We start from the raw sequence: 25,838 nt of genomic DNA on the forward strand, positions 1-25,838 counted from the left end.
GATGTGTATAAGAGACAGACCTATGACTATCGCCGATTAAATGTTAAGAGAGAGAGAGAGACCTACTATACATAATTTAAAGATATTTTTTTAATATCTAAGTTTATAACGGAAGATTATAATGGTCACTAACGTCCAGCCTCTGTCGATTAAAATCTGTCTCGTCTTTGTAACGAATCTCAGTGCGTACTGACGAATATTCTGGTAGCTCAGGCAACGGTTTCCTTTGAGTGTCGTTGACGCATAAGACACCAGATGGTATCTAAATAATTATAATATCAAGCATGGTTTATTTCAGATTGTTCCAAATCGCTTTATTTGTGTTTGTAGCATTATAAACCTGATGTAATAATATAATATTAATATAATATGACTTAACCTTACGTAATATAGCATAGCATAAAATTAACATAACATATCGTTAACATAAAATAACATAACATAAAAAGTGCAGCAAAATAGGCATAACATACACAAAAGTAACATAACATAACATATCACAGCATATTATAGCGTACCATAGCATAGCATAGCACAACATAGCATAACATAACTTAATGTATTGTAGCTTAACGCGACATTGCATGGCGTACAGTACATGAAGCGTACGATACAGTGCAGAACATTCTGTTTATGCTCATAATAGCCTACTTGTGATTTCCCCATTGGCTGATTTTTCACAATGTTACAACATTCATTATATAGAATAATAGAAATATTGTAAAAATAATTATATTGGTTATCCGAAGATAGTTTGTAATCACGCTATGTATTACTCAGCCCCCACTGGGAAAACATTAATGGATGTCCCGACTCAGCTTTCGACTCCTCTCACTCAAAGAACGGAAATTTTCAGTAAAATCATATAATAATAATAATAATAATAATGCGCTCTATAGGGCGACGCTGTCATAATGATGCTTACCACATTGCTAAATAAAGTAATTGCAGCTGGATTTTAGTGTTTTTTATAGCCTATACTCACCAATAATTTTGGTAAACTATCTATGACTTCGGGTTTGAATCCAGAGTACTCGTAAATATGTTTAAACGTGTGTGCTGGGGCGTCGAGATCATTAAAACGCAAGCCTTTACCTTCGACAACAGTTCTCACGGGTATAGGTGATGCCAAAGATGCCGATTTGTATCCCTCTGTTGTGAAGTACCTTAGGTGTAAAACATAGTTATGTAGGCAATGACATACAGGATGCTACGAAGCGTTTAGTTAATCTATCACGCTTCATAACTTTTGTTAGATTGATTACTTTCCTGATTTAAATATCACACAATCCGTAATTTGTTGCTGACTATTTATAGGGGGATGATTATTGTTTAGTGTGCAGATATCAATGTAAATACATATCATCTACATTTTCTAGTAAAAATAAACTTATAACATGAGTGCGAAGTAGAAAATAAATCATCAATTACCAATCGAAGGAAAATGTAGACTGTGTCTGAGGAATAAATACGCAAGAACGCCACCAATCGACAGGAATACCACGCACTAATGTTGTTCCTTTGTATGTCGCTCCGTACAGTTTTGTTAACTCCATACCAATACGTAAACTAATCACTGGAAGCTCTCCGGTAAATGATGACTCGAGATTTGCTTGCAGGAATGATTCAAGTTCGTAGTGATATGCTGTACAATTCCCGTTTGCTGATAGAATAAGATGAAAGGAAAATCCAAGTGTATATTCTCTTGTAATGTAAATAACCATGTTTGTCATGTCATAATGATAATAACCAATTATTGTAAAGTTATTTCGGACACTGATTAGAAAATAATTATTCATAGCAGACATTAATGCTTTGACAGAGTCTGACGGAACTTTTTCAATACAATAATGGCTTTTTCCATGCCTAGGCTAAACTAGTCCAGACATATTTCATCACTTAATACACTTCAAAACACTTTTAAATATTTAAAGGTTAAAGGTTAAAAAAGATTTCACTAGTGACTTATAACATATATTTATATCGGTCAAGTCGGTAAGACCAGGGAACAGTGTTCCCTGGTTAGACGGTTATTATTGCAGTGTCTGGCGATAGAAGAAAGTATCCGCTCTGGGATAAAAATTAAGTTGAAGGCAAAATTAAAAATAATTGACTTATAACGTACCTATCATAAAATATATCACTTTATAATATCATCGTATATTATCATTATTATTATCATAGCATTTTAATAAATCGTTTCGCTTTATGTTATACTAAATAATTGTGTCGTGTCGTGTCGTATCGCATCGCATCAAATCATATCTGATCATATATAATATCAATCATATAATATTATATACTGTCATATTATCATCATATCATATCAGGTCAGATCATATCATATCATATCAAAAATATATACTTACGATAAATAGTATATACGTTGAATTCTTTGAGGTCACTTATAATCTGAAGCACTCCAGATGGCGTGGAGGTGAAGATACTTGTACGAAGGGATAACGAATCAAAGTATTGAATAGCCTCCGTTGTGTATGCTGGTTCATTCAGTATCTTTGCCTCCATATAAACCTGGAAAGACTCGTAAAACACTGGCACGGGTTTCTCGATACGACTTTCCTGTGGGTCACATACTGTCGTGTCTCCTGTTAACAGAACACACAGGCTATTATTAAGTATTCAAAATCAACATCACCTATCAATCCGCTCAACCAATCAATCATTCGATCGATCACCCATTCATTCAATCAATCAATCAATCAATCAATCAACCAACCTATTAATCATTCATTCATTTAATTAATCGATTAGCCAATCAATCGACCATTAAACAATTCAATAAATCAATACATCAATCAATCAGTCAATAAATCATTCGATCAATCAATTGAATAATCAATCATTCAATTAATCAATCAGTCATCCATTCAGTTAATCAATCAATCAATCAATCAACCAACCAATCAATCAATAAAACCATCATTCATGCGTTCATTCATTCATTCGTTCAATCAATCGATGAATAAATAAATAAACAAATCAATCAATCAATCAATCAATCAATCAAATAATCAATCAAATAATCATTCAACCAACTAACCAACCAACAATTTAAACCAATTTCTCAATCAATCACTCACTCAATTTATCAATAAATTAGTTAATAATTACGTCATTCAATCACTAAATATTTTGAAATTTAATGAATATAATTTTTTTTTTGGAACAGTCTCATACACCATCATGGTAATTCATCCTTGAAACAGAAAACGGTTTAAAAACTAGTACCAGTAATACTACACATGAATGCATAATTGTTGAGATTTAGGAGGTATAAACTTTTGACGTATTGTTTTTGTTCCTTTCTTTGTTTAAATTGCTGTGAATTTATGTTCGGTTATATTCTAATGCCATGGCGTATTGATACAAAATAAGAAATAAAATGTACTTTATTTAATAATGTTGCTACGTTAAGCTGACTTGACTAATGCATTATTGGAACATGCAATTCAGCCTTGGATTGAATTTAGTATAGGCGATTCAGCTAATATTCCTAAAATCACGTTGATTCATGCGACCCTCAAGAAGGCGCGCAACACGCATTGGCGCTAAAAAGTACCGTAACAGCATTCATCAACCGAACGTTGAACGAAAGTCTTACAAAAGTAGCTTAATGGATATTCGAGATCAAATTACTCTGAAAGTAAAAACTAATCTTCACAGTTCTTAGATAAATCATGGATAAATCTAATCGCACAAAACAATTCAAGTCTTCATTGTTTCCAAATTATATTTAAAAACGTCATCTAAAACGCCGAATACTTTTATTAATATCGAGTGGTTCTGATAATACAGCCAATGTATCTCTGCTTCCTGTTTTACTGCGTCATTTAAATTTTAAGGTCAAATAAATAAGCGTCCGCATTTGAATGTAGGCCTAACTAAAATGACCACGCAAACACAACTGTAACTTTAAAACATTCAGAAGAAAACGGCTGAAGAACAATATCGCATTACACATTTACCTGTCTTTAAAAGTAAAATTAAAAAAGAATATTTATCATTGTACTGTCAGTAAATAATTATGGTAGCTTTCATCTTTTTTTTTTTATTCATGGGGTCATGTTTTACTTCTTGTCATAATCCCAATGATGCTTTTTTTTAAAATTGTTATTACCGATACTTGCCTTTTCCTTTTACATTATATTATATATTGTACTGTAAATAAGAAGTTTCATAACCAGAAAACAAATGAAATAATTTCTATGGAAATAATAGATCTCTCTTGAGTGACAACTTAAGAACTGACCAATAAGAACGGGGATAGGAATACGCACATGCCCTGCAACTTACGATGTCATGTAGCGGTATATCAGCAACGATATCTGAAGGTATATATTAGCAGAACGGTACATTCAAAGAACCTTTGCCTAGTTCACACTAAACCCAGGTGTGAGTAATTTCGCGTGAATATTTCTGAATGTGGAGATGTTGACGAACAAGCTCTTCGCTTCACTCTCACTTCGGAAAATATATAAAATGTGAAATCATTATTTACATTTTGACCAAACATCGGGTTGTTTATTCATTTTCCATTGCCTTAGATCAGTGGTGGGCGCCAGAATTTTTCGAACTGGGGGTTCTGGTGTCCCTGACCGTGAAGGCCGATTTACCCGACCATACTTTTTGTATTTTGCGCTCTATAAATTAATAACCATTAACCATTAAGTGGGCCCCAACCCCTCTAACATTGGCGTCAATACTGACTTCGATTATAATATCATCGATACATGACGTTATTACAAGTCTTAGGAATGAAAAAAAGATTGTAGAAAAAACCAAAAATTTAATTCTATCAGTGCTGCCGTGTTAACATTTATTTTTTTAAATTTAAAAATAGAATTCAACGATAGGTGTTATTATCAAAAATAACCTACCTTGAAATGGATAGTCAGGTGGGAAAATGACATCACTCCGCAGACTATACGGTATCGCTACAAATTCGTATTGCTGAAAATTCATTATAAGGATGTAAATTGTTTCATCAAATCACTATACAGTATATGCACGATTGCAATAAAGTTGAATTTGAATTTGAATGTTTTCTTATAACATAAGATTAAGTTTCATAAAAATCAACATTAAGTTATTATATACTCTATATAATAGAGACTAACTCTACATCCTAACTGGCCTCACCGTACTCACCGTACTTATTTGTAAAATACAATTTACATTATGGTGATTGAATAAGATGAACCGGAAATTATTCTCACTGCTCACAAATGTATCTATTTTTTTTCTCTTAACTATTTATATGGTTTTCTCGACCAACGTATCCCTACACGTACAACACGTTTCTCTTCATCTGTACATTTCATTATACCACGTTACAATAAGAGTATTGGAGGTTTTTTATTTCCTTGTCATGCTTCTAAACTTTGGAATAATCTTCCAACTGACCTTAGAGATATCTTCGATCCAAATCTTTTTAAACGTGCACTCAAGACTTACTTTTTTGAGTCTCTTTTTGCTGCTTTTTCCTTTTGTGTTTTTATTGTTGTAATCTGTTTATTTGTCTTTGTTGTTTGTTGTGACTGTACTATTGTAATGCAATGGGTTCCTGAATAATGACTGCTTTTATTTCTACCATTGTCTTCCTGAATTATTGAGGCTTGGCTTGCGCTTCATAACCGCAAGGGAAAAGGCGCAATATAAATACCCAGTAGGCCTACCAGTACCAGTACCAGTGTACTGTATTATAACATACTTACTTTGTCATTCACGTTCATGTAGATTATAAGCTCTTCTCGATTGATAGACTTTTCGAGGGTGTCGAAGGCTTCCGAGAGACTTATTTCGTCGGTCGGGTTGTAAATATCGCCGTCTATTGGCGCCTTATCTAACAACGTAAACGTTACGTAAATCTTCACATCATCGTAATCATACTGAAAAAGTAACAAAAATGGAGCTTATTATCAATTAATGAATCACAATTATTAAAACTATTTCATATATATATATATCTGTCTCTTATACAATATATGTATATATATATATATATTAGATTAACATTATAAGACGTTATAATTGTATACTGTAAGCCCTTTATTTTCGTATCAAGTATATATTCATGTTTAAAATCAGTTATCCGATGCACGTAGCTACGTGTAGAATTTGTAATTTCGGTGCTTTCATTAGCAGGCATTGTGTATTGCAATTAATATTCATGTCAAATCAATTTTGGTCGCCAGCATGAGGCTCCATATTCATAATTTTATGGATAAAATAATTCGCTACGGAGTATTTTTAGATATATCTTTTGTTTAATAGAGGTATTTAGTAACAATGCAATGTAATTCCGTCCATACATCACAGTAGTTTTATAGTGTATTGTTGAATATGGTATAAAATATATTTAAAAAAAGGTAAAATTTATATATATTCATATGGTAATTTGGCTGAATTGTGTATCAATAATTTGTAAAATGTTTACTACTAATTATTGATTTATATTTTTGATATTTAGAATTTATACTTTTTCAATTGCATATAATAATACTTCAATTTTTATTGCAAATGTTTAGTACTTTGGTAATTATTCCAATTGTAATGTATATAGCAATCAGTCTTAATGTCTCTTTATTTCCTAAATGTTTTTATAATGTAATGCAATCAAAATTCAGCTATTGCTGTCGATAAGTTATATACCTGAAATAAACAAATAAATAGATAACAGTAATAATAAATACATAATTTATAATAAAAATAAAAATAGACAACATATAATAACATACCGTAACTTTTGCTACCCTGACGAAGCTAACTCTAGCATTTTCAGCAATAGAAAACTGACATGACTTCAAGAACAATGTTGGAGAATGTATAACATATCCGATGCTATCACCTTCAAAATAAAATACAGTTTCTGTTTTCATCACGACATATTACAAACTTGAAGCATGTCTGTAGATCATTAAATATTGTTTCTTTATTCGATCTGTCACTTATTTTTTTAATTATATTGTTATTTGTATGAGTGATCGTGATTTCTTATTGTACGAATTGTTATCTAATGAATTTTATAAATCTATAATTGTTTATTGAGCATTTGTAATTTATTCGATTTTGTTTTTAAATACAATTATTACAGTATATTATCTTTTTAAAAGTCAGTTATTCAATCTATCACTTATATTTTTAATTATATTGTTATTTGTATGAGTGATCGTGATTTCTTATTGTACTTATTGTTATCTTATGAATTTTATAATTCTATAGTTGTTTATTAAGCATTTGTAATTTATTTGATTTTGTTTTTAGATACAATTATTACAGTATATTATCTTATTGAAAGTCAGTTAATATGCAATTCAAAATATTATATTAATTTTGATATCTTTTTGTGACAATGACTTGTTTTTATTGAGTGTAGTTTGTTGTTATTGAATACCTGCATTCATCACCTTATGAATTCCCTGGTATTTATAAGGGCCTACCCTGACTCCTTCAAGTCATGAATGCTTGCATGAATATTCATAGCACCTAACGTGAATAGGCCTATTAATGATATAGAATCTACCTTGTTATAAATACACTTCATGATACTATTTTTATTCTGTTGTGAATGATACCCGACTATAGTTATATGTATACGCTCATGAATATTCATGATAACATGGCTCTATCGCGTTGAATAGTTCATCAATATCTATGATACCTGAAATCTGGAACTGCAGAATCTTCTTTTGGTTTTCAGCAAAACATGTTGATGCATCGAACACAGTGAAATCATTAATACTTGCTCTGAACTCATAGATACTCAACGCAAATATAAACGGCTCAAGTATGCCAACTTCCTAAAAATAGATACAGGCCCACACATTGACTAAAAATAATATTTGCAGTAATTAATTCCAAAAAAACTGAAGCCCAATGCTGGGTTAAAAAGCTGAACGATCACTACAGTGACGCAGTTAAGGTAAAACTTAACATTCTAAATTAAACAATAATTAAAGTCACAATTGATTAAAGGCGGAATAATACAGTACATTAAAATATTGCTAATCATTGTTTTCATATTTTCTAAATTTCCTGACAAGTCTTATATTGATACCTTATGACCAAAGTCCCTGCTTATTTGTTACGATTAGTATTATTAAATGATTTGTTCATTCATTTTTCATAAGTTTCGATTTGTTGTCATAATCGAATGTTTAATATCAATAAAGAACGTTACCTGAATGACAGGTTATGCCATCAATGAAGATAAATAAGCAATTTTGTATTTGCTAGATGAAAATACATGATTTTCTTTTTTTTTTGTCCATGGTTTCTACATAATTTGTTTATTTGACAGGCACGTGACTCCACGTGTGACTTTTCGCTGTTTTTTGTTTGCAATTAAAATGGAATTTACAAAACGTTGCTTATAAAATCATTTAGCTTTTGATAACAATTATAAAACAAAGAAATATGAGTGTGTATTGGTGACATTCTGGTAATAACAAATATTTCTGTAAATTTATATATCATATTTTATTCAACATAATAAATGTCGACTGCTAAACTGTGTATGTTTATGTGTTCAATTGTCTGTTAGTCGTCAATATGTTCAAATTCATTCATTATATTTCATGGTTTTGACTTATATCGATTTGCTAGGATATATATAATATGATAAGTATACGCTACTTATTATTAGTTGAGCTAGAAAAGTCAACTTCTGTATAATGCAAAGTCCTCAATATCATCATTATCATCATCATCATCATCATTATCATCATCACCAAAATGTGGTACCAACTCATTAAAAATATTGTAAATGCAGTAAGAATATCATTGTCAATATTTTTATCACTATAAATACCATTATCATTAAATACAAAATTTCATTGTAATTGTCACCGACATCTTCATTATTCAATTCAATTCAATTTATTCAAAAATAACCTCCAAACAAGGAGAAGCATACATAAATATTGGAAACAAAACATTGACTTAAATTATAAAATTATTATTATAAAATTATTATTATTATTATTATCATCATCATCTTCATCATCATCATAATCATCTGTATTCATTATTATTATCATTCTCATCACCATCAACATCATCATCCTTATTATTAATATTATTATAATTTTCACTATAGGCCTACTATTAATATCATTATTAAATTTAAATGCAAGTGGCTGCTTACCGGTTTGCTCCTGATATCTATTCGAATGGGAACGGAATCTGAAGATACCATGTTTTCTGTCCAATTTTCCTTCAAATATACACGAAATTTTAGTGTGATACGAATGATGATAATATAACGACAATGTTGATATTTTAAAAAAATATTATTAATATAATGTAGTAATATTGCGAATGGTAATAAGATAATGATGATAATAATAAATACTATTGATAATGTTGATAATAATAATATTCAAAGAAATGGTTAGTCATAAAATATTAGTATTAATTTTTTTCATATTCTTTAAATTATAAATGTATATTTATTTATGAGCACATAAACAGAACGTGAAACCTTATTTTGGTTGACATGGCAAAAACGAGAATCCTTCTTCTACTCAAACTGTTTGACACATAGATTATATGATGGGTCTTGCTTTTTATACCCCCTAGTAAAATATAATGACCACTCATCGAACCTCTATATATAACTTAAAAGCGTCCATTTCTGTGATGGATAGCCCACGCTAGTTAACGCGTAATTGCTTAAATAATTACACGTGAACGCATCACCTGTCCGTCTATGTCGTAGTGTCGTCATATATTTTATCTGGTACAATGCACCGATACATCTTCCAAAGACATGCGGGTTATTACAAGATAATATTTTCAAAAAAATTTAATCGTTTCTCAATGTTGTGTGTTGAAAATTAGTTTATTCTCATTAATCAGCATCAAACCACGTTTCATATGATATCCAAAAACCTGTCCTTCTCGCACGAACACCTCTCGTGCAATTTTGAACGCATTTCTGTAAACTTGGAATTTTATTGAGCCTGGGTTCATTGTGGTATTCATTTTTTATAATATTTCTCCCCTGGGGAATTTTTTTTATCGATATTTTGGCTACAATCAAATGGTTGGTATTTCAACTGTAACCTTTATATCGATTTTCATTATTGAATTATGTCCGTATGGTAAAGTGTTAAAATATGAATTCCCGGTAGTTTAATAAAAATGAAGATAATGGTAATGATGATGATAACACATTTATGATTTTTATAGCTGTTGTAATAATATCATTAGTACAATAATACAATACGGTAATAATAACACTGATAATAATACAACAATAATAATAGTAAACAAGAGAAAAAAAAGGAAATAAATAAATATAAATAAAAACAACAATTTGACAATAAGGATTATCATTATAATGATAATGATAATACATTTATATTATTAACATAAGATTTTTTTTATAGCTGTTCGTAATAATATCATTAATACAATAATAATAACACTGATAATAATAAGTCAATAATAATAATAATAAATAAATGAATATATATAAATAACAACAATAATTTTATACGTTATGCCTACTGCTATTCGAATTACACAGTAGGCCTACCTCTATATGGCTAAAGGCCTGTTTACACTATGACGATAACGATCAACGATGAAAAGCTAATAAGCAATAGGCCTATTTCATATAGAAAATAAAAGAAATAAGAGGAGTTTTCACACTAGCACGAATCGATAACGATTTATCGTGTATACGATATAAACATATTTTCAAAAATCAAAGCAAATGACGTGATTATCAAAATTATAAAATCGTAGTAGTAAAAACGAAACTTATTTCTTATAATTTCTATATGAACAATTGCTTTTTAGATCGTTTCTAGTGTAAACAGGCCTTAAGCCCATGAGGATCAAATGAACTTAAATTGTTTAATGTTACAAACACAATAACCAAGACGTGCACAGTTATTATTATTATTATTATTATTATTATTATCATTATTTATCATTGGTAACTTACAGCCGTGAAGAACCATTCCCACGTGCTTGTGTATGTCTGCTCCTTTAGTGTTTCTGATCCTTCGCCTATCCATGTGTCTGTCAATATATTTCGAATATATTTCTAAAGATAACATATTACACTCATGTTATATTGGAATATCTTAGTTATCTAATAATTATTACCCTAACTATCAATATTTCTATGTCTTCCAGTTAGTTTTTAAATAAAATTGATCAAGTTAATTATCACCACAGCGCCTTACATCTTTGGAGGAGCGATCATTAAAAAATTAATGGCCCGGTACAACATTTATTGCATGTATTATGGTTAACTAAGAGAAGTAAGTTGTTTAATATAGTGTCTAAATAATACGAAATATCAGTGCACGTTGGGTGTACTCCCAATTAAGTTCCACAAGAGATTCGATTATATTAGTTACTGTATATAAAATCACGAAGGTTTGCCTTTCACGACGTGCACTGATAAATTAAGTAACTGAAACCCTTTTCAAAAGAATAGATATAAATGGTGTTTATAAGTTCAATCATAATAGCAAGTAACAAGTCTATAAATAGCATATATTATGGGGTCGTCTGCTTATATGTACTACCATACCTAGGACTAACCTTTACACGCGTGAGATTTAAAAAGTCGAACAAATTAATGTAAGACTATCGGTACGCATTGATATCGTGTTGGGCTGAAATTCAATGCAACAAGAGAGCTATTCTGATTAGATTAATATATTGTTTATTGTTGTTTCTATTTCCGTAATTTTGTGACGACCTTTTGTTGAAAAAACACACCACTTACACAAGGCTTATAGCATCCAGTAAATTTTAGACCGCATAAATGATAAAAATAAACGATTCTTTCAAATAGGTGCCATTTTCGAATAAGTGCAGCGCCAAATATCTGATTTTTTTTTGTGTGCTAAGCACCACGGTCGAATAGGCACAACGGCACTTACAGTAATCAGAAATATAATCTATTTTGAATAACCGTTATTATTGTAGAGCAGTGTTCGCCTTCAGTACTCCAAATAGCAAATTAGAATACACCACTGAACACTGAAACGATCATAGCCCATGGGATCTAAACTAGGCTATACAAACGTTTTCTGCTATCACGGCTCATGCGCAGTAATGCTATTTCACTCATGTTATATCGAATAGATACGAATTCGATCGAATTATGTGCTATAATAATTGATTCGATTATTTTGCAAATTTCCACATAGTTTAAAGTAAATCAAGGATTACTAAAATCCAAACGCGACCGAAATTTTAATTACGTCATTAACATCATAATCTTGTTTTGATTTGTAAGTTGTACCACCATATCAAATAAAAAGTCGCATATTGTACTGCAATTAATGTTAGGCCTACTTTAAACATCTATATAAAGCGCTCTTACACGATGGTCTCACAGCACGATTATGGTCTCTCCACGATATACTTACCTCCCCTTCATATTCATAATTCATGTCTGTAAGCCCAAAGAATAGCTCCTGTGCCGTACGCATCCTAACGTGCGCGGGGTCTGTAGGTACAGCCTCGTAGCTTGTGTTAGAAATTGGAAGTACCACGCATGTTCCAATGCGTTTGTTTATTATGTAAGCGACACCTATAGACATAAAACAATTTTGTGAATATTACTTTACAATAAAGTTAATGTTAAAGTCGTTAACCATTTTATCATAATTCATTTAATGATATTACTTTTTTTTTCTCTTTTGTGGGATCGTCCCACTTTTATTTCATCATAATGTCTTAAACTACGTAGATATATTACACATAACATATAGTCTACATTTTAACAGTTATTATACATAAGTAAATAATAGTATGAAATATATATCTGTTATGTAATTACTTAGTACACGTCTCTTTACTGTTCTTCATAATAAGTGTTGAGACATCGACTATTGTATTCTTTATTTTTTTAATCATTTTCTTCTATTGCTTGTCTTCCGTAGAAGTCAACTATCACACATTTATTTATACATATATTTATTTAAACTTATCTAGATCGACCATGGATCATTTATTTTTTGCTTTTTCCTTATTAATTAAAAATTCACATGTAAATAATCAGTTTAGTTCAGATAAAAACATCACCCAAGGACATTTTGTCCTCAAACATAATCTATTCATTATTTTAACTTTATAACTACAAAACGTCAAAATTGAAATCATTTCGTTCAATCTTTCGCTATAGCTTCCAATAACGATTTTGTTCCATTGTAATTTATCATATATTTTAAAACATCATAGTGTGTAATTTCATGCTCCTATATCTTTGCATTTAAATAGCATGTGCTCTTCATTTTCATTAATGATATTAATATTAGTAAAATAATAATAATGTAATGACGTCACATAAATCATGATGGTTGCAAGACTGTATATAATAATATTGGTAATATAATAATGAGTATATAAATATTTTATATAGTCTTGTAACGATGATGGTTTATGTGAAGTTATATAAATCACGTGACTGTGAATAATGACTTCGATAATCAAGTTATATAATCAGCGGTATGTTTTATAATTCGACGTTTCTTTTATTGCTCGTTTTATTTTCTAATTTAATTTTACATATCGCCAATTAACCATATTGAATACGCTAATTTGTAGTTGGAACTGCGCATGCCCGTATCCAAGGTCAGTCGAAATAACCCTATGTTGTGCGTATGGTGTTTATGTCAACTGACCTTGATACGAACATGTGCATGTGTAATTCTATATTGGTTTATTATAATATATATTTTTAATTGCTGCCATTTATATTTGTCAACATTGGAGATCAGCATGACATTGAGTTTTCGCTATTTGTAAACGCCGTCGGGTTATTAATGATCAGCACACTTTTGTTTTTGATTGTGTATACCATAATAACCTTGTTCGTGTTGTTTATACATACTGATGACGAAATAAATAAAATGAAATAATTTTTCAACCTAGAGACATTGTTGCTGACGATGATATCAGTGACGATAGGATGACGTCAGCACCAATGGTGACACAATTGACAAATGAAAAGATGATTAATTTCCATGACCAGTTAAATATTATTTTTTTGCTTTTCTATATACTTTCTGTCGAGTTCACACAGCATTGCCAATAATTAGTCTTTCTGTGGGAGATTTACAATCCACGAATAATGTGCGTATGCAATGAATTAGTCTTTCTGTGGGAGATGTACAATAACACGGATGTATAATGTTTGTGCTGAATGTATGTAACACTATCTGAGCCATGATTCATAATTGCATTTTCAGAGAAAATTAACAGAACAAACTCAAACATGTTCCGAATTTATAAAAAAAAAAAAAAACCAAAAAAACATTCCTGGAATTCTTCTTAACAAAAGGCAAGATAGTCCTCGACCTAATTTATTGGTTAATACTTGGTTCGTTCACTTGTAGGACGTGACATTCTGCAAGCTTTTCGGTATTATTCACTATAGAGTTACAACGTATTTATTATGAGTATGTATAACCTACTATAATACAATTGTCCCTTTTTTAGGAAACAATGCCAGTTTCCTGTCTTTATTTTTCAGTAGTAGTGCCTTCAAAATTTACAATAATTGATTAGTAATTGAACTTTCTCTTTCATTATTAAAATCAGCGTGTATATTCAGTAAAAATCACTGTAACTACTGTTAACTAATACAGAATATTGTGACAGAAAACATCGATGAGACTTATACGCTGATACTAAACCCTTGTCTTCTGGCATCACAGGTCTTCAAGCACATTTTTTTTCGGGAACGCCTACAGTATCTTAGATTATTATTTTTCAACAGTGCCCCCACCCACAACTGCTTAATAATGTAAATTTCTATTGCATTATTGAAGATATTCAATGAAACACACTATGAACTAACATAGAATATTGTGACATAAAACTCAGACGCGAAATCCTTGATCCTCTTAACTAAATTTTCACCGAAAATAAAATGCTCCAGTTTTTCCCTCAAGTGCCCATATATCATCGTGCCATGATCAACTATTTGATGTGGGTGATCGTCATATCTTACGTTCCCTGTGAACATATATACAATTTATAGTAATATTGCAATAATCTATATGCCATAAAGAAATGAAGCCATTAAGATGGTAAATGACCGTATCTGAACACAAAATATGTTAGCTTGAAGCGCCGACGAAGCCTAGGGCCTATTCAAGTGTACAGTAGGTAAGCATACTAAACGGTTACGTATTTGCAATCAGACGAAAAAGTTAATACATCCAAGAGACATTGACGGTATTGTGATATTAATAGATATAATAATAATAATAATAATAATAATAATAATAATAATAATAATAATAATAATAATAATAATAAATTATTATTATTATTGTTATTGTAGTTTTTAATTATTTTGGTAGTAGTAAATAATAATTAGCAAATATAATAAACATATAATAATAATAATAAGAAATAATAATAATTATTATTATTATTGTTATTATAGTTTTTAATTATTTTGGTAGTAGTAAATAATAATTAGCAAATATAATAAGCAGTATATAATTATAGTAGTAAAAATAATAATACACGAAACCACTATATATGAAAAAAAAAACATTCAGTTTTTACAACTAAATCGAGATAGCTCAACAGAGTATGAACTCGTGTATGGACTTGATAAGAAGAGGTAAAAATAATAATAAAATATTAGTGATAATTTCTAATCTGAATTCATCATTATATATGATAATTAAATTTAAGATGATTTGAAAAAAGTTATTTTTGAATCTGCGAAATAAAAGTTTATATTATTATCATTATCATCATAATAATCATCATCATCATGATCATCATGATCATGATCATCATCATCATCATTATTATTATTATTATTATTATTATTATTATTATTATTATTATTATTATTATTATTATTATTATTATTATTATTATTATTATTATTATTATTAAAAATGTCTTTCTGGATTAGCAAATTGGATAGAATACCGTAATCTTCAGAGGTCTCGTGTTATAATATTACCAAGTCAACTTCACATTCAGACTCAAGGAACTATTTGATGTGGGTAATATTTGTGGAGGCATTTGATTGCTTGCCTTCTGGAGATTCATCTTCGACTTCTCTTCAATGAAGAATTTATTATCAAAATCGCCCCAGAACAGGGAATACCGTGTTTTAAAAGGTTGTAGTAAAATTTAAAACCACTATAAATAGAAATGTCATAAACCAATACATTTCTCATAACTTCGTGAGACTGTTTAAAGTTACGCTTGGAGGGCATAATGCGGACACCGGAGCCTTCTAAGTAGCCTATCCACGAAACTCACTTTAATTAGGGGTAATTAATTATGGAATGTCATGGCCGGACATTTTGACGTTTTCGTATCAAACGAATAATGCAACATGTAAATATGTTTCAAAGAAAAAGGTGTTACGCTGTTACAAACCTACTGTAATATGAATGTGTGCAGAACCCATTCCACAAATCGTCATTATTAAAAGCACTGTTTTGTTTTGTTTTTGTATTTTTCAGGAAAACTGAATTAAAAAAGAAATTATCTGTATGTTTCAAATTCCATGTAGGCTTATAATCTATTTTAGTCATTATCATTTACTGCTAATGGTATTAGGCAGTCGTGACGTCATCAATTTTCTTGTACTGAATCTAAAGCCCCGTCCAGACTATCAAACTTTCTTTGACAAAAAATTGTTGTATGCCCATATATAGTCATGATGTGCCGATATATGGTCATGATGTGATGTCATCATGACCATATTTAGGCATGTCACATGTTTTTGTCAAATAAAATGTGATCTGGACAGTTCGCAACAAACAATTTATTTGCTCATTTTCATACAGTTGATATGAATTTTAACAGGTCTGACGATTTAAAAGCTAACATTTTTAGATTATTCCTCATCAGATCAATATTTTATTACATAAATATTTAAGAAATTCGGGTATCTATAAATGGGCGCGGATCCTGATCTTCGCACCGTCTGTCATGGCAAAGGTCGAGATTAGAAATAAATAAGAAATATAAAAGTGATTGCAACTTAATGAATAACGATGAGACTGTAATTAATAGGCAGCAATCTATGACCAGCAGGGCTGACCAACAGTCAACAGTTAATTATACATGGTTTTCGTATAGCTTTTTTGAAGTCTGAAATTTCGAGTGCGGATGATTTTCGTTTCTATAGCATATTTTGCCAAATTTCAACCAAGATTGGATATATTCATTCAACATTTGTTTTCCAGTTGTTAACCACGTACTCAATAAATTAATTAAACCTAAATGTATACATAGGCCTACTGATGATAGCTTGATTAAGATTTGGGTTAGATTGCCTTATCTAGGAAAGGCAGGTGAATCCATTTTACGTAGATGCTTAAACAAAGTAAAGAAACACTTAGTTAAAGAGGTAAAATTCATAACATTATGGCAGTACAAAAAATGTCTCTCATTTTATATCTACTAAAGATCAAACCCCTAAGGAATATAGGAGCTCTGTTGTTTATCAATTTAAATGTCCAGGTTGTAATAGTGATTATATTGGTAAGACAGACAGATGCTTAATATTAATAACTAGACTCAAAGAACATTCTTCACGATCTGATAGTGTTATAAATGATCATATACAAAAATGTGAGGCATTCCAATATGTTTTAGGTTTACAAGGTATACTTGAAAATGATAATGTAGCCTGAATTGTAAGTAATAAATTAGGTTTAATATTTTATAATACTAACATTATTGACAGTTCGCAAAATTGGTCTATACTATTGTTTAAAGAAGCGTTTGCTATACGTAGGCTACACCCATTGCTTAACCATGGACTGAAAGCTTCAAATCAGCTTTCTTTGTTTTTGTAGGTAGCTTTGATCAGTAGGGTAAGAACGCTTTGGTCTTTAGTTTATTCTTAACTATGTCACCTACTAGGGGTATGTTTTGATTGGCCAAACACTTTTGGTACTTGTGCATTATAAGCTTGCAAATATGGATAATTTTTCATCATTTTTTCATTCCTGATGATGACATAATTAATGTCGAAATAGTGAATCCCGACACGATGGCGTGCATTTCGATACTGGGAGTATGTATTATACTATCTTATCTGAGATTAATCAGTGGACCTTTCGGTAAAAGGGAAGAATGTATTCTAATTCATTATGAGAGTGTCATTTCCGGTCATCTACGGGTGCCATAAACATAAAATTTCATGGACCCTCTATCTCTGAAAATCCCTCTTTTGGCGCCCCTACGAATTCCTGTATCACCACTGTTTTCTCAAAAGGACGATCACTAGTATGCAAAAATCGCTGTATACTAATGTCAATTAGTCACTTTTTAAAAACATAAATCATTACATTTTTGGGATTTTGTAAAGGTCGATGTGCAATTTACAATGACATTTAATATTACATAGGTCGCGGCTTGTATGGAAATTCACAAATTGTGTCCCAAAGTAAAACGTTTGGGAAGCGGGGCCAGTCTATATAATTATGATCACTATAATAATACTCAATCTTGTGTTGCTTTCAGAATCTCGTGCAATATTTAAAGATAATACTGTATAAAGAAAGCAGTTAAGAATAATAAATATATTACACAGAAGTTTTAAGAACTTGAACTAATTTTGAGGTTTTGTCATATTGTGGTCCTCAGTTGTGGAAAAATGTACATTAGACCACAAAATGGATGTAAAAAATTTATCTGTGTCACACGTTTCTTACTGCTGTAATGCGGATGCACTATACCGCTATCGAATTAGTTACTATAGTTATTACGCTAAAACAAACAATCGATGACCAACGACGTCTGCTTTAAATCCACACCTTACCTGAAGCTATATTTATACGATTTTTAAGTCTAAGTAACATCGAATACACTTGTACTTAACATCAAGTCGATACTGCAAGACGTAATAATGACACATGCCCTTATGTAAGAGGGATAAGTGAAGGAATATTGACAGTTTAATGTATCAATGCTATTTAAAAAGATAACAAATCTCCCCATGACCTGTACCCTCCTGCAACACAATTCCATTTTCATTCTTACGAAAAAAACTTTGAGTTAGACTCTGAAGAATATCCCCTGCAACCCGGGCCAAGCTTACTAGGAATACCAACCAGTAATGAGATCAGCTCGAATTTACAATGAACATTACGTACACATTGATTGATTGATTGATTGATTGATTGAAGGATTGATTGAAGGATTGATTGAAGGATTGATTGAAGGAGTGAGTGATTAAAAAGCAGGCCACATTTAATTGTGAAAGCCGAAATTCCCATGACATCGGCATATTAAGCAGGGAGAGATAAAAATCCTGTAGGGAGGAGTGGCGAACCCTTCACAGGATTGTACAGTAGCGACTAAATACCTACATCATCATTAGCATTCGTGTGGGCATGCCCCCGGACAGCCTAGAGTGGTGTTATTTCGCCCCCTTCTCTGGATCCGCCCCTGGACATCACATTTTACTTGCCGCCTTGTAATCAATCATTAAATTACATGTTATTTCATCTTGTTATACATTTGTGGAGAGTTCTCAGGTGTGTCATTTGTGAATGTTTAATTCGAAATACATTGATTTGGTTTATTAGTGATGCATAAATTAAAACAGTGATGTCAGTAAAGTTAGTAGAGCAAATAAAATAATATAGCGTGTTAAGTAAATCGATCCGGCAATCTTAAATGTACACTTTCAAGTGTCCCGTCAACTTTGCCAACACCGACCTAGTAAAGCTTGTCCGGCACTATCCAGATGCTGACATTTATTTTTTTAAATATTTGTTCACCCCAAACATGTCGTCTGCTTGCATCAAGGACTGAAACATAGTGTGAACAACTTCATCATCATCGTCTTCATCATCGTCGTCATCATCACCGTCGTCGTTTTACATCAAACAGATGCTGTTATCGAGATAGGCTTAAAACAAGTTATCAGTTTATTCAACAAAATGCATTATTATATTTCTATTATAGGTTGAAGTTTGAGGCAAAATGTGTCTCTAAATTTTATGACCTTAAAAGTTTTCAAATGAGTGTTTCTGCGCGAGGAATTTATTTGTCAAACACTTAAATACTGTAGCACTGTAGCACTTGTTCAAAGAGTTTTCCAACTCTAAATTTGAATTTGTCAAATGTATTATTACTTTTCAATTAGAAACTAGAGCAATAAATTTTGACAAGACAGCAACCAAGATTAAAATTATGAAAAATGCAGATATTTGGAACGCGTTGGAAAATAGAATTAATGCGTTTTGCATTATGATAAACGCCTTTGACATTAGTATGAATATGTTTGACATTAGGATGAATGCTTCGACGTTTCTGATGAATTGATTCGGACGCTGGCTATTTTGCCATCATCTTCAATTTATTTTTTTCATTAGACATCATAAAAGGTTGGCATATTCCCGCGTGTACTTAAGCACGCATTAGGTCAGAATGGTTTAGTTTCTGCATCATATATTTCTTCTGCACTTCCTTTTTTATACTCTCTCCCTGGCTTGATGAGGTCATCAAACGTGATCAGGGGGGACATTGTCTGTATTTTAACGGTTTAAATATTTTGAGTTAAATCTAAAGGCACTGTTTCAGACGCGTATTGACTGCTGAATTCGAATTTCGTTAGAGAATTAATCTATTATAGATAAATAGTAGACTGAAATACAGTTTTGACACGCTTTCCGGGCACACGAAGCTAGGCTAATTATCAAGCACAAATGCTAAGGAAATACAAAATAGGCTACAGGAGAAATCAATGCTAACTGTGTATATGAGAAAATAAGTTAAACTTACTTGTATTATAATCGTGTATCTCGGAAATAGTGTCTCCGACATCGTAATACAGATCACTTCGTGAAACAACTGCCGTATGATCATAACGTACAAGCTTAAATGTTTCAGACAACCAAGCCTACAGATATAACATACATAGGGATATTTTTTTTTCTAAGAGGAAAATATCAATTTGAGACATATTAATTTTTATTCCATTATATGGTTCTACTGTAATAATGTCTAATAATTGTCTTGATGTCGTTTTTTTTTTCTTAAATTTAAGTTTTTAAGTCTAAAGAGAAGCATTTGTTTGTAGTACCTTTCATATTAATTCATATCCCATCACTAGTCTTCTTAGTATACTAAACTGGTTACCTCTAAGTTGGTACCAATATAATGATTATCCCTGAATTTACTTACGTCTGTGTTTTCTATCCGCCGAGCATTTGGGGAAATAATTTCAATACGCATTCGGATATCTTCGGGAATAGTCGGCAACGGCTTTGTCAGATTAAACTTCTCTCGGCCTTCGCAGTAAACACCCCTTGGAGTCTGAAAAAAAAATCCATATTTTTATATTTAAAAATAATTAGCGTCGGTGGTTAATATATTGTACAATATTCAATTAAAGAGCTTTATTCTTATTTCACAATAAAAAACCTTAAAGCCATTAGAACAAAAGATACGGTATTAATCAACACCAAAGAAATAGCGCGTAGAAGCCCGATAGTGACGGAATTGTCAAAATGGGAAGCCAAAAAATGATGAAGAAAGAAAACCCAGAGAGTTAATAAAAGGGAAAAGATGACAGATTTGAGAAAACTAATAATGAAAAAGAATCTCGATAAGAAAGAAGAAACACTCAGAAAATGACGAAAGGAAATCCTAAGAATTATTGACGAAGTTTTAAATTTAAATGACCAAGAAAATACAAGGCTTCTAGGGACAAGGGCTTTATCTTAACTACACTTACATGCATAATATTACGATATCAGGTGACGAAGAGACATTATTCAAAGAAATCAAGACTCAAAAGTAAGGTTAAAGTAGTACAGGAACATTTTTACAATATTAATGTGGCATGGACAAAAATGAAAAAGATGATACACGATTAATTGTATATTGTACTTAAAATAGAAACCTTTTTTTTTATTCTCCACAATTTCCATGTTTCTTATAATATAAAGTTGAAATGAAAATGAAAAAATAATAGCTACTTCAGCAATTAAATAGTGGCCATCCGCCTTTGCACAAGTAGCGGGTTAATAACATCCGCACCTGTTTTATAAAGTGATACTTCTGAGCATGCTCAAATGCATGCCTACAGCCACATGCATAATACTTGCCGATGGTATGTTGATACAAATACATGCAAATAGTAGATAAGACACTGGCTAAGTTTTTTAAGAATTCTCACTCTTTATCGATAAATCAGATCTTAAAGATGCGACAACATAATACTGAAACTTGCTATTTCAATAAAAACTATCAACAAAAACACAAATTTTAACTTTTGGTAATTGTTAGTGGTATAAAGAAGTTGATAAGTCTATTTCCGCTGTGCTCAGCCCTTGGAAATTAAAGCTAAGGTTCCACCGAACAACATGCGCTTGTAGAACATTAACAACATGTGGATTTTGGGAAAAGTGTGTATACCTGATCGGCGCTATTCTGCCTGGTCACGTGTGATGTTTGATTAATATTTGATTGATACTCAGGAAAAGTCTCAGCCTGTTATTTACTTGTAGTACATTTTTACTATAAATATATACTGAATACTGAATATATGATATTAATAGTACTTGCGAAAATGCCGCCTTGGGATAAATATTAACTAAAAAATGCTCCTGTTGATAAGTAGCATAAATGGATAAAATTAGGGGCCTGAGATATTTCTTGAGTATTACTGTATACTCAAACGTTTCATAGGACGGATTCAAAATATTAGTGTACAATATTTATCTTATTGTCATTGTGTGTATAAATGTTATTGAATATTATTCATAAAAAAAACACAGAATTTCTCAGACACAACACAAATCTTGTCATTAATTTCTTACTTGGAAAATGTAGGGATTGTATTTTGTAGTTGGCCTGAAGAACGCGAACTCGTACACGTTCGTGATATCGTTAGTTTCTGAGGTGTTGGCATTTTGGCTTGTTCCATTGATGACGACACGAACTGGGATCTGATCTGAGCCGTAAGCCGTAGCATACCTAAATATATCAAAATTACGTTCGTCAGATAATATAAAGATATAGACCTATAAGTAATATTGAAATAATAATAGATAACTTAACCAAAACATGGGAATACAATTTTCTGTAGGCCTAATATAATTTAGGCAATTTGGAAGTTGTGACAGCGTAGGTCTATCTTTTTTGTTTGTATTTATGGACAACACAATATTTATGTATGATGGTAAAGATAGCACTACTGATATTTACAATATGCAATCGATCATAATAATGGCAATAAGAGTAATTATAAATGCCAATAACTAGGATTAAGATTAGGCTTGGTAAGTGAAACCGTTAATATTATATGTGTTTCTGTTTTTATCATTAAGCATACTGTTGACTTCAACTTTGCATTTAAAAAAACCTATGTTTGGAACTTTTTCAAGGATAACATTTAAACAATCAACATAATTTTCTACAAATTAGTGACAAATTCCAAAGATTATTTTGCTGCTTAATATAATTTGAAATATAATTTTTCTTCGTTCTGTTATTACATGTAGGAACTGAAGAAATTGAAAGTAGCCTTAATTTTGATAAAATCAAAGACATTCATTTTAATATATTTTCCAAAAAAGTACAAAAACCAATACCCTGGAACAGTAAAAAAATAATCAGCGTAGAACGAGTTCAACCCTGTTTCATTGATGCACGCTCTCCAGTGGTTGGTCGGAATTCCTCGTATTTCTTCGGTACCAATGTATTCTTCTTCAAAAAGTGCCGCAAACCTAGCGATATCATTAATAGTGTACGGAAGTTGATTAGGATCACTACTTAAGCGCTGTATCGTACATTGTGGAAGGTTGTCCTCTGTATAAAAACCTACGGAAAATATTGTTATACTCATGAGATAAGATCTCACCGGTGCCCTACTGTTGTATTAACAGTTTCAATTCAAGAGGGCCAGTCTCCCCACCAAAAAAAAAAAAAAAAAAAAAAGTTTAAGAAAAATAGAGCTAGTAAGCTTCTACTTAGGCCTATTTCTTGAGCGGTACGAGATAATTCTTATTTTTATAACTATAATTATTTATTTTTATTGTTAGACCTCTCAGATCATGTGCTATGTTTTCTTTCTCTGTACATATATATTCACATGTTTTATGCTCTATACTTGATGACTGACTTTGCAAGACATGTCCCTCTAAATATATCTCTACTGAGGCAGATTTATATACAGTATAGGCCCGGCATATAAAATAATATTATATTATATTTGATTATATATAAATCAATATAGTCAACTAAATTGTAGAAATATATATAAACGCTAATAAAAATGTATACTTATCGTACAGGTTAGTTAAGCCTAGAATGTTGTTCTCACCTGGACCAATTGAACTACCAATAACAGTATACTCCTCGTCAGTGCTATAGTCATAAATTAACAAAGTTTCAATACCATGGTCAACAGTCCTTATAGTACCTCTGTTGCCATCGTAAAACTCTTCAATATCCTGCGAGTAGGCATTCTGAAGATCGTTAGCCTCTACGCTGGTGCTGTACTTCTGTGGCAGCTCCGGCAGGGGTGGCCCGGTGCTCGATTCTACAGGCGTGCAAACTGGGACAACCTCCGCTAGAAGTGTAACGAGGCAGGTCGAGAGGATACACAAAGCAAGGACTGCCTTTGGCAGAGAGCTCATCTCCCTACAAAGTTTAACAGCAATACAACATAACAAAAAACAATGCATAAATAAGAATTCATATAGGTTTTAAAAAAAGCCTACCTATTATAAAATTATCGTATTTTTCATAATAATAAAAATGTTAAAAACTGTACAAATATTTGACTAACGTTTCGTTGTGCAAACGGCTAAATTGAATTAAGATTAATAATTTAAGTGAAGACGTGTATTCATAATAGCGGTAGAGACTATTTTAACTGTAAATAAGCTTTGTGAATTGGTGCTAATGATGGCGGACACCGCCTGAACTGATTGTATAGGCCTATTAGTTAGTGATTCAAGTGGATCATAATATAGTTACACCAAATAACTAAGTGCGAAACATTCTAACAAGACAAGAAGAAAAAGAAAACTTACATTTATACAGAATCTGTTTCAAGACGTTGGCTTATTTGTTTTCATTTTTTTTCAAATGGAATGAGTAGGTTCATTAATTGTAGTCACATGTTTCTCGACTTGTTTACATTGTGTGTGCACACAGTACACTATTTATCCGTCTCCGTACTGGTACCTTATCTAATATACCGTTCACTCAATTTACATGTACTATGGACCTGTTTCAGAGATTATTACAATAATACAGTTGACCTGGTTGGCAAAGTGCTACAGTTAAGTTATTTGCACAATTATCTTCAACTGAACAATTATTAATTAACAATTAATAGATAATTATTCTTGTTTAAATACTTTTACGACATTAATACACAGGCCTATTCAAACTAGATGAAATTATTTCAATATCGTTCATTGTACTTTTAATATTAGTCATTCAATTGACAATAACCAACTTTAGGATAAGTAAGGCAGAAATAGTGCAAATTGTGTACCCTTAAAAAACCTTTAAAAATTTTCAACAGCAGAAATAAATGATAAAAAAAAAATAATGTTAGATTCACTCTTTCCTCTAGGCCAACATTCCCAAGATAGTTAACATTAATTAAGATAAATAGAAATAATGATTCATGCTTCCAAAACCATGTTTGTTACATTTTCTGCGCATTACTTAAACAATTACTGCTACTTTCTTTCGAGAAAATTATTTTTCGTAAACAAATCAGTAACCACGCGATCTCAATGGGTCAGAGTGCTGTGTTAGTTAACACACTCTGTGCCATGTGTTCTCATTGGTCAATGAGTAATAAGTTTCTGCATTGA

General features: G+C 31.3%; 1 protein-coding gene across 1 annotated transcript; it reads right to left on the reverse strand.

Moving 5' to 3' along the window:
* Positions 1–103: 103 nt before the first annotated feature.
* Positions 104–25,148, reverse strand: LOC117124445. Its single transcript, XM_033270678.1, has 17 exons — positions 25,041–25,148; positions 24,326–24,645; positions 23,595–23,823; positions 22,821–22,977; positions 21,181–21,312; positions 20,779–20,896; positions 12,420–12,583; positions 10,976–11,077; positions 9,167–9,235; positions 7,682–7,820; positions 6,759–6,868; positions 5,736–5,909; positions 4,899–4,971; positions 2,370–2,606; positions 1,432–1,663; positions 986–1,166; positions 104–262 (listed from the first exon to the last, which is right to left on the reverse strand). Coding segments are annotated over exons 1-17 (2,598 nt in total). The 5' UTR covers positions 25,043–25,148.
* Positions 25,149–25,838: the final 690 nt, after the last annotated feature.

Source organism: Anneissia japonica, unplaced genomic scaffold (assembly GCF_011630105.1).
Source record: "Anneissia japonica isolate Jap-2015-1 unplaced genomic scaffold, ASM1163010v1 scaffold665_len1252844_cov201, whole genome shotgun sequence".
Classification (NCBI taxonomy): domain Eukaryota; kingdom Metazoa; phylum Echinodermata; class Crinoidea; order Comatulida; family Comatulidae; genus Anneissia; species Anneissia japonica.